Below are 11405 nucleotides of genomic sequence, written 5' to 3' on the forward strand. Positions count from 1 at the left end.
TTTTTTTTTTTTTTTTTTCTTGTTTTCTTTTTCTTTCTTTTTTTTCCAGACTTTATTCAAAGAATGTAGGTCGTGCAACGAAGCAGTTTTCTCGTAGCGCATCCTCCGTATAAATACGCTTCTCTACATCGAGCTTTTACACGGATAGAACATAGAAACATAGACCTACTCTCGAGTGTGTCCGTCCTGACACGGACTGGTACTACTTACTTGCTTGCTTGCTTGCTTGCTTGCTTGTTTGACACGACAGCCAACCCCATTAGTCAATACTTCAACGTTTTAGTCGATACATTTTATAAACTACTGCCAGAACTTTCGATTTACATAATTAAAACAATTGGAAAATGTCTCATTATTAAAAATAACATTTGTTCCACAGATTTTTTATATTGAAAAAAAAAATTATCAACAAATAATATTTTTCGCTTAGTGTGTTCTCCTATTTGTTTTTTTTTTTTTTTTTATTATTTATTTGAACGATATATATTTAAAAAGGATATTACGCGCTCCAAGAGTAAGTATTATATTTGTTACAAATAATATTCTCGTTACAGACATGCGCAACTTTTAAAAAGTACATGTAAACAACATTCAATAGAAAAAACTTTTTTATATGACAACGGGTCAATCTAACAGAAGATTTCGTAGAGAAAGATACATCAAATGGTAAATCCACATATTTTTAGATTACAATATACATTTCCATTAATTAATTAACAATTATTTTAATACTTTAATACACTCTCTTTATATTTCAGTTTGTTTTAACATACATGTACTGGTTGAAATATTACTTACTTATTAACATACTTTAAATAGAAAATAATTTTAAGTATATTTTTATTTTATATGTGTTTAAAGATGACTTATTTAAAGAAAATATTTATCAAGGTGCGTTTTTATTTATTTATATCGAAATCATACATAGCGTGGCGCGGAAAAAATGTATGGGACAATCTAATAAATACATATAAAATGTAGCGTGAGTATATCATTTGATGTCAGTGATAGATTACATTTTAATTCGAGTTATGCTTATCGTGCAGTCGTTTGATTTATTTTAATGTATTCTCTTTCGATTAAAATCTTACGTTATTAAACTTGTACGAAATATAACAAAGTATCATTTAAGGCGTCAATAATTACTAATATTTTAATCATAATTCGTGTAATAATAATTGAAATTATATATTAACGAACTTGAAACGCATATTCGCATAAAATTTGTGCATTTTATTATATATTCAAAGATTAGATTTTTATATTCTATTATTAAAAGATTTGTATTATAATTAAATGATAATAAAAATCTCTGCTTTATCGGCATTGCAGGTGCCCCTATTGGACTACTATTTTGTATAAAAGACGAAACTTTCAAAATTTCCTACCAGGTAGCGCTATTTTTGGAGGCAAAGATAAATTATTTTAATTATATTGTATTTTATTTATTATTAATTATTTTTTTATTATTACCGTAGACCATAGTCGTATAAAAATTTTATGCAATAAGTTACATTACTTACTTGATCTTTTTTTATACTGCATGTAATTATACCGTGTGTGTTTAATTATAATTATAATTTTAAATTAATTGCATACGTGCACTATACGTACACATACACTCTACGTATATATATATAAAATAATATTTCTATTATTATATATTAGAAAAATATATTTGACCAATTTCATAAAGCATTAAATATATATTTAATTATTGATTAATGTCATATATTTCATTAATAAATATAATATTATATAGATGACAATACCTTAGAAATATTTGGAAATATTTCAATAGACTTTTAATTGATCGTTATCGTCAAATCCAGCACTGTGTCCTGCATTGCGTACAATAAAACTAGTTCCATCGTAATGCATGCGCCGTTCTCCTCGGCGTACGAATAAATGAGATGTTTGACCCAATGACGCTGTGCAATGTAAAAACGGAGTTGTCAGGGATGCAGTACCATTGCTGGGTGACGTTCTCAACTGATACTTGTTGCTATTTCGTCCAATTCTTTAAAATAAAAAATTCTTCATATAATAATATATATATATTATAATTAATATTAGAATTAGGAGATAAAGTATATAAATGATAACACACCTGACAAGTCCATCAGGAGTCTGAGAAATCCTAACATTATTGATGATCCAATTTTCAATACCTTCATCGGTAATCCAATATTGAGAAGCTCCAAGAATCGTAGCAGCTTCTTGCAAACACGTTGAACCATGTCGCGAGCCAGAATAAAAAACACTTAGAGAAAAATCCTAAAAATAATATAATCCAAAAATGAACGATTGGTATAACAATAATCGGAAGATATATAAGATCATTAATTTATTGTATACTTGACTCATATCCAAAAACGAATCTGTGGTAGTTCTGGTTCCAGCAGTATCCACTAAATATACAAGAGCACATTGTTCGCACGTAAAACTGACACCCTTGTACCACATCTTCGCGTATCTATTATAACAGGTAGAAATAAGAATAGATAAAAGTTGTCTCTTGATTCTTTTTTCCTTTCATAATTTTGTAAAACAAAAATATCTATCTCTAACTTATTATTCCCGTTAGTATCGTGAGCTAGGATTTCAACACGCGACCCATATTGATATATTCTTCCATTCGGATGCAATAAAGCAGAGGCTGATCCAGAAGAGCTTAACGAAAGCACGATATTATTCTGCATTGATGAAAAATTAAATAAAACAAATTGTATTAATAGTTTCATGCGAATATTTTTTACAAATTAAATCAGAAAGAGTATAATTGTTCATAGATCAAACACCAAAAAAAAAAAATATGATTAGAAGAAATAATATAAATGCACCTTAAAGTTGATCACTCTAACAGCACGATCGACAGTCATATCGACTCGAATTCTATTTCTAAGTCTCAAAGATATTGTACCGTGTGGTGTGGTAAGTGCACCTCTTGCAGTACCACCCACATCAGTTTCATGTTGTTCTCTCCAATTGTCCGGGTAAACGCATGACTCGTCGGTCGGATAAAATTGTGCTGGAATAGTTTTAGGTGTTCTTGATTTTCTCCAAATAGCACCTGAACTCGAATAATTAGTTGCACTCGTTGTAATACCGTTCCATTGTTCGGCTGGTGGTGGTGGTGTTTCAAAATACTTGGACAATTCGTTGTATCGCTGAAAAGTTCGTTCTCGGACGATTACGAAAGAGTAAAGGAGAATAGAATGTGGCTTTCGATATATGTTATATAGTAAAAGAAGGAAAAAAAGAAAAAGAGCAAAAACGGGAGTAGAAGAAAGTGAATACTTGTAGGTAGGAATATACGTACTTGAAAGTTAGTGTCCTCGGTTTGCGCGTGATAACTGAGTGCTGTGTAAAGTGATCGTGGTCGCATTGGCGTTATTGGTATACTTTGATTTTGAATTGTTGTCATAGAACAGCCAGGTAAAATTCCCGACTGTGTTGCCCCAGTTGGTGCAACGCATTTTTGCATATCTTTGCAAGAATTTACCATGACTTTGGTCTATGATATTTCATGGGAAACGAAATTACATTATCATAAGGAAAAACGGGAATTATTATTATTATTACTATTTAGTGTTGTTATATTTTAACGAGTCGTTTTGAAGAAAGGAACAAAAAAAAATCTAGAAATGATATTAAAATGAAGAGATTACGTATATAATAAACCTTTGAATCACCGATCGCTACTCCTTTCGCTGCTTTTTTGTGACGAACATTTCGGGGTTTGGTTACCACCGGTTTTTTCTTCTCGTTAATACGATCCACGGCTGCTTAAGCGGTTTTCCTTGACTCAAAATTTAGCTAGACTATCTCATAGAAACGTGTTATAAATAATTATCTATTTCGTCTTCCTTTACTATCTTATTTTACATTCAAATTAATGTTATAATTATATGTGTAACCTCGTTCAAGTTCCGCTTCTAAACTTTCTTCCCTTTTTTTCTCTCTCTTTCTGTCCGAATAAAATAAGTTTCGTATAAATCTAGAATAAGGAAACCAGTCAAGCAGAAATCAATAGAAACTGATTGATTGTATTCCGAAAGGAGCTAATAACGATTTACATACAAATCCACGATCTTTACCATAAATAACAAATGAATTATAATTTTATTATCCGGTTGCCCTTGACGATCATAAGAAAAAAATACGCGAGATGTACGTAAGTGTGAAATAAATTGATCGAAAATTGTATTTACGAGTGTTAAAACATTATTCGTCTGTTCGTAAACGCTCGTTATTAGAGTTGTGTTGACTTGTTACACAGTCGCGACGATGTAACATCACAATTTATTACTCTCAATCTCGAACAATTTATGTGCAAGGATATTTCATTGAATAATGATATAAACATTAATATTGAACATTAGGTACGATCATATGTGTACGCTTAGGTTTATGTACATGCATGTACATATGTGTTTCAAAAAATGTTATCTGAGATTTGGAAATAATTAATTACAATACAAAGATAGTACTAATGAAATATTTATTACCTTTTATCAAAATACTGATAAATCTCTCTGTTAATAATTAGACAATCACTTAGAGACGCAAAGTATTTAATCTTATTACGATATTGAATTTACATTAGTTAATTTTAAGTTCAATATTATCTGAAATAACATTGAGAGATACGTACAATCATGAACATTTATCTAATATCAAAAAATAATCATTGAGATGAACTTTGTTCTATTATCAGTTTTGTTATTCCTTGTAATTATTTCAATCGATAAAAATAATCTCCATGTGAAATCGTGAACTTCACCTTGCATCGATGGATTTAACTACGAAACACGATAACTTTAACTTCAATACTAGAAAAATCATTTCGTTCTTTTATTCGTGCAATATCTACAAGTGCAAGTGTAGATATATATATATATATATAACAATATATAAATGTGACCTTTTATATCATCGTAAATGAAATATTTTTAATTATAACATATATATGATAAATGGCAAATATTATTTATCACGTATACCACCTATATGATTGCGCATATTCGTTTTTCTTAATATTTAATATTAAAACAATTTAACAGAGAGAACATACGTTAATATTTGTAATAATCTAAAAATAAAAAAAATAAAAAAAAAAAGAAAAAAAGAAAGAAAGATTATATATATATACACAATTATAATTAGAAGATAATCTCGTATCGCAATTTATTTTTTAATACACGAATTTTTGTAGGTAATCTCTGTTTTATTTTATCGACGATATTAAATATAATATTATGTATCTTATATCGTTTTTATTTCTTTTTCTTTTTCTTTTTTTCTTTAAATAATCAAACAATAATTAACATTATGTTCATCAATGTCAATACTATTACAAAACTTTCCTCCTAACGTGTTATAGCCATTCCTTATTCTCTATATGGTGGGGATGCGCGATTTATCTACTTGCGCTTGTTTCAAAGCTTCAATTGGCGCGCACACAGCACGCGTAGCTCCAAAGTTTATATTTTAACGTAGACTCGTTTTAAGTAAAATTCTATCGTAACGCCAAATTATTTAACATCATTTTCATCGTATTATTTAATCATGAATACTTCATCGTCATTGTTCGCATTATTATTGACCGTTATCAAATTACGCTTAACTTTGGGTAATTCTTTTTTTCTACTTTTTTTTCTACACTTATCGTCCGTTTTATTTTTTTTTCTTTCTTTCTATATCGTTTGTAATAAGGAAAGAAGAAGAAAAAAGAAAACAAAAAAAAAAACAAAATTATAATAAGACAACGAGAAACTTATTAGTCGAGTTGAGTTTTAAACGAATGTTATTTTAAAAGATATATTTCAATTGTACGTTTACGCGATTATTCAAATTATATGATATTTTCTTTTTCTTTGTTTCTTTGTTTCTTTTTTTTTTTTTTTTCAAATAATTTTCCTCCTAACGCTGTGCGGTAATTACGTTTATATTAAATGATTAATAATAATAATAATCATCGTCGTCTCTTTTTTGTAAAATTATTTCAGAATCTCCTATTACGAGTGACCATGTGCACAAAACGAACGATGCATTACATAATTACGAATCTAACGAAGATACTTTGCGTCTAGTTTCAGTGGTAAGTTTAACCATGATAATATCATCATTGAATGATTAAGAAATTGGAGATAGGAAAAGCACATTTTCAACTTCATATTTGACTTATCGTTTTATTTAAACGATAAGCGTGATCTAACTAGTTGAAATAGAAAAGAAAAATATGAAATATTACTTTTACAATCAATCACAAAAATATTTTTTCTTCTCTCTCTCTCTTTCTCTCTTTTTTCTCGTGTCTCTTTCTTATTATAATTATTTTTTTTTTTCTCTCAAGTTATTTCACGACTTTATTACTAACTGTATAATCTCATTTTAATCTATTTATCATGGACTGATAAGAATTGGCAGTAAGGTAAAAGGAAACAGGTTTTTTCTTTTTCACGATTACTACATATATACATGTGGCCTCGTTTGCGTAAGAAATGTAATTAAATGAATTTATCATAGAACCATGCTCGATAAGGAAAAAAAGAAAGAAAAGAAAAAAAAAATCAACTTGCTTTTATTTTGTTAAAATATTGAGAAAAAAAAACTAAAAACAAATTATATCTTAATTAATCGTATAATATAATACACATAGATAATTATCGCGTGTTAAATATATTATAATATCAATTTCGTATTTTTGTAGATCATGCGTCATGGAGAACGAGCACCTCAAGATACTTATCCAAATGATCCTTACGTTTCGGATACGATGAAACCTTATGGTTGGGGTCAATTAACTAACGTAAGAATAATAATGATATTTTTTATCTAATAAACACATTTAATAATACTCGTATATATATTGTTTAATTTGTACTTCATTTAGGTAGGTCGAGTCAATCAGTACAATCAAGGAATCTACTTAAGGCAACGTTACAATCAATTTCTCGGTCAAACATATAATCCTGATATATTTTATTTGCAATGTACGTCAGTAGATCGTACGAAAATGTCGGCTATGTTAGAAGCAGCTGGATTGTGGAAACCGACTGAGGAACAATCGTTCAAATCTGATTTTCCTTGGCAACCTGTTACCTTGTTTTATCAACGTCGTTCTGAAGATACGGTATAAAACACATGTGTTTAAATATTAATACTACGGGATATACATTTTGTATCAATAGAAATACGTAAGAATAATTTTTAATCGAATCTTCTTAGCTTATGTTAATTTGGGATACGTGCCCGAAGTACGGTCAAACGCGTAATATGATTTTACGATTACCCGAAGTACAAGAAGTCCAGAATAAAAATGAACAACTTTACGAAGAATTAAGTAATTTAACAGGCATGACTATTGCAACACCCGATGATGTTAGCTCGTTGTACAGCACATTAAAAGCAGAGGTTTCTAAACGACAAAATATTAATAAGCTATCCGTTAACTTTATTTTTATTATTTTCTTTTTCTTCTTCTTTTTCTTTTTCTTTTTCTTTTTCTTTTTATTTTTCTTTTTCTTTTTCTTTTTCTAATGTTAAATGTACAATCGCTTTTTTTTTTTGTTATTCAGGAAACAATGAATCTGACTTTACCTTATTGGACTAAAAAATATTATCCCGATAAATTAATACCATTAACAATGTACGATTTTCAACTTAACACTTACAACGATATGCTTAAAAGACTTAAAGGTGGGCCTATGATTAAAAAAATCATTTACGACATGTTGGCGAAAAAAGAAAGAACTTTACATCCTGAAACGAGAAAAATGTTCATGTACGTTGGACACGACAGTACTGTTGTAACTTTACTCGACGTATTACATATTTGGAATAATCAAATGCCAGAATATAATATTATGATTATGATTGAACTTCACGAGGATACCAATGGTTGGAATGTTCAGGTAATCGTTTAAATACCATTGAATGATGATACTTTATTACTGTTAATGTTATATAATTATAAATGTTTTTATTAAAATAGATATTCTTAAGAAATACGACCAATTACGAACCATATCCGATGACTATACCCGGATGTGCTACGATTTGTCCTATAAACGAATTTATACAAATATTAAAACCTATGATACCTGACAATTGGGAAGAGGAATGTAAAACAGACGGAGATTATACTTTACCGCCAGCACCGGCGCCTTAAATTAATTACTATTAATAGTTCTAAGACTTTATTAAAACAATAGCGTGACTATAGAAAAGAATTCGTTATATATATATATAGAAGAATATTTTAAGTCAAGAAATACTTTAGTATTATTTATAAATATACAAATATATTTTACACGGACATATCAACTAGACAAATGATGAATATCATTTGTTTCTAATATACAGGCTGTGATTACAAATGGATTAAATTTGATGAAGACATTTTTGAATAAGATCTTTTTGACTTAACTTGATATAAGTTATCTAGAATACAATTCAAAGAGATAATGATTTTAAATGATTTTCATTAACTTATAAACCTTTTCTCTCATATCTTCTTTTTCAGTCTTCCTTAGTTTTTAAAAGCCAATTACTAAAGTAAATTAACATACTTACATTGCATGTAGTTTAACATTTTCTGATACGTTCTGGAAACATTTATTTTCATTCCTTTTCAAAATCTTGATACTGAAGCTTGCCTTGAATCATCCCATACAAAAAATTGTACACGTTGTCTTTCTCCAAATGCATTGTTGTAATAAATTGATAGATCTTCTTGCATGTTCCAGTCAAATGTAAATTTTCTAACTGGTCAGTCTTCTAGCTTGATGTTTTATTTGTATTAAACCAAAACAATGTTTTTCAACAGTTACCAATTATTTTTCTTTATCTTTATCCTTCATCTTTTTTTTCTCGTGAACGTTGAACGTGTTTCCTGAATATATTTGTTAAATAAATTATAAAATGTCAGTATTATATAATAGATAATTTAAAATGTATCAAATCCAACTTACCATTTTTTATTATTCTGCATTAGACAATTAGAATAATACAGGAACAAAAACAACATAATGAACAAATAATTTTATTAATATCACTAGAAGATATAAATTAAAAAAGAATACACAATGCACTTTTAAAAAACAGATGGAAAACTATAAGTAATTTAGTCTTATTTTTAATATCACTTTAATAATGAATTAAACCTTATAAAATATAAATACTAAGAGTGCTACACTGTATTCATGAATTGAAACATTGCCAATCAGCGCCAACATACCGATGCGGAAAAAGAAGGAACTAGAATGCATCTTGCACAAATGCACCGGATGATAAAAAGTAGAACGAGAAATAATTAGAAATATTAGGACAAATTAATGTTTTAATAAATATTATTTGTTTTATTTTGTTTAATTTAATTTGGTAATGCACTAGAAAATATTAACATTTATTTTGCAATAAAATAAATCAAACTATTGACAAAGAAAAGTAAAGTCTTAATATAAAAATATCAATAAATTGATGTTATTAATATTTGCGTAAATAAATTCTACGTGATTGAAATTAACACAAGAGAATATTAATAGAAGATAGTAATTTAAAATAATTAAGAAATTATTTAAATTAAATTTAAAGAAATATATTTAAAAGGTCTTTTATTATTCGAAGAATTAGAATTAGAAATATATTGAAGATATTGAAGATATTGAACATATTGAGAAAAGGGCATGCAATTTTTTAAAATAATATTTAAAAAAAGAATAATAAAAAAGCATAAACACTTGACACATTTCATAAAAAGGGAATTATCTAAAATATCGATTTATAACTTATTTCGTATCCAACTAATCTCCGAGACGGAGACGACGAAGTTTCTGTTCCCTCGGGAACAGTGCAACAGATGCACTGAGAAGAATAGATAGACATCTGGTGCAAACTTATCTGTAGATAGCTAAGAGCACTATTGAAGAGCATATACGAACTTTGGGTTCCCATATACTTCATTTATCGTACTACCAATCCAATTATATGTTTTTTTCTCTGTTATTCACCTAACTCAATGAACAATCCACCCCTTCTTGCCACTATTACTTACCCTATTTCCTTTCTAATAACATCTATATTGTGCGTTAACTTTCGAAACTTAAAATTTAAGTTAGCTCGAGAGAGATAAATGAATTGAAATAATTTCTTCTTCACAAATAATATTTTGAGCAATGAAATTTTTATACCATAATCTTTCTTTAAGTATGACTTATCTGATTTACACAAATGCACTGTAAACAAACCCTCGATTGTGTCTGTCCTGATACCGAGTGGTACTACTTGCTCTAAGTTCAGCGCACCACCAGCCAAACATTAGTCAATACTTTAACGTAAGTCGATATACGCTTTCAACCACCACCGAGTCTTTTTTTTTACAGTTACAATAATTTTTCAACATCAAACAAACCAATTTAAATACGATTTTCTGTCATCTGTAATATCATTTGATATCTGATAACATCGACTGATTTTTTTTCACAAATATATGGATTCCTCCTTTACGTAATTATCTTCTTTTCTATTATTTTTTTTTCTTCTTATTTTATCAGACAATCTTTTAAATAATTTAAAATATATAAAAAGCTTGACAAATTTCTCGAACTTGTATCTAAAATTTGAATGTTTAAGAAAATAATTTGGAAAAACAAGAAACGATTTATTAATTAATCTATTTATTGATTTATTAATTATAGTTTTGAACTGAATGAAGGATGAGGATAATTGAGAACTGGTAGAGGAGGAAAGTAAAGACAAACGGGGGTGAAGGAGGTTTGGTGCCAGCAGTAAGACTCAGATTCGCAGTTAATGTCGCATTACGGGTGCAAGTTGCATAAGGACGTGCATCGTTCTGACGAATCTTTCATCGAGAAACAACGAAACAATATAATTCTTGACAATGAACGAAACAACGGAAGAAGCCAGAGTAAGCTTGAATAATTAAAAAAAAAAGAAAAAAGAAACTTAGTTATAAAAAAACATCGAATGAAATTCTAATTAAATATAATTTCTTTTAAATAATTCTTTAAAATATAATTGTTTGAAGTTATTTTACAAATAAATGAATTATTGCATGACGTATACTAATTGAATAACGAAATAGGATACGCATAAGTTTTGTTTTAAATGAACAATTATTGATCGTAAAATGTTTAAACAAAACTTTTTCAGTGTTAAACTTTCTTAACGAGATGCCTTTACGAACTTTAACAATGGAAACTCGTAATTTCTTCAAGAACATTTATCCGAATAACAATCCGTTCGTAACAAGAACAGAAAGTGGTAAATTTTAGTGCGATTGCATGCAACGAAGAGCATAATAAAATTGAGATAGGGCAACGATTTGTGTAAAAGGAATATTAGTATTTGCAAGTGTATTTACTTGTTACCAAATACAG

General features: G+C 28.4%; 2 protein-coding genes and 1 long non-coding RNA gene across 7 annotated transcripts; 1 reads left to right on the forward strand and 2 right to left on the reverse strand.

Moving 5' to 3' along the window:
- Positions 1–1735: 1735 nt before the first annotated feature.
- On the reverse strand, positions 1736–3438 carry LOC106789543. Its single transcript, XM_014753849.1, has 6 exons — positions 3323–3438; positions 2844–3170; positions 2572–2696; positions 2359–2476; positions 2111–2277; positions 1736–2020 (listed from the first exon to the last, which is right to left on the reverse strand). The coding sequence occupies exons 1-6, from the start codon at positions 3425–3427 to the stop codon at positions 1795–1797; spliced, it is 1068 nt and encodes a 355-aa protein (XP_014609335.1). The 5' UTR covers positions 3428–3438; the 3' UTR covers positions 1736–1794.
- On the forward strand, positions 3222–8832 carry LOC106789542 (lysosomal acid phosphatase-like). Of its 5 annotated transcripts, none has more exons than XM_014753847.1 (7): positions 3222–3306; positions 6012–6103; positions 6716–6814; positions 6899–7138; positions 7234–7419; positions 7584–7919; positions 8000–8832. In XM_014753847.1, the coding sequence occupies exons 3-7, from the start codon at positions 6719–6721 to the stop codon at positions 8174–8176; spliced, it is 1035 nt and encodes a 344-aa protein (XP_014609333.1). In that variant the 5' UTR covers positions 3222–3306; positions 6012–6103; positions 6716–6718; the 3' UTR covers positions 8177–8832. The 5 variants fall into 5 exon arrangements, with proteins under 5 accessions (XP_014609333.1, XP_014609332.1, XP_014609331.1 ...); XM_014753846.1 differs by lacking the exon at positions 3222–3306 and adding an exon at positions 3323–3399; XM_014753845.1 differs by lacking the exon at positions 3222–3306 and adding an exon at positions 3350–3438.
- LOC106789545 lies at positions 7929–9197 on the reverse strand. The gene is made up of 2 exons (XR_001382002.1): positions 8979–9197; positions 7929–8899 (listed from the first exon to the last, which is right to left on the reverse strand). It is a non-coding gene; the product is annotated as an uncharacterized LOC106789545 (long non-coding RNA).
- Positions 9198–11405: the final 2208 nt, after the last annotated feature.

The sequence above is a fragment of the Polistes canadensis genome, unplaced genomic scaffold (genome assembly GCF_001313835.1).
Source record: "Polistes canadensis isolate GaletaPanama2010 unplaced genomic scaffold, ASM131383v1 scaffold_189, whole genome shotgun sequence".
In the NCBI taxonomy this organism is placed as follows: Eukaryota; Metazoa; Arthropoda; class Insecta; order Hymenoptera; family Vespidae; genus Polistes; species Polistes canadensis.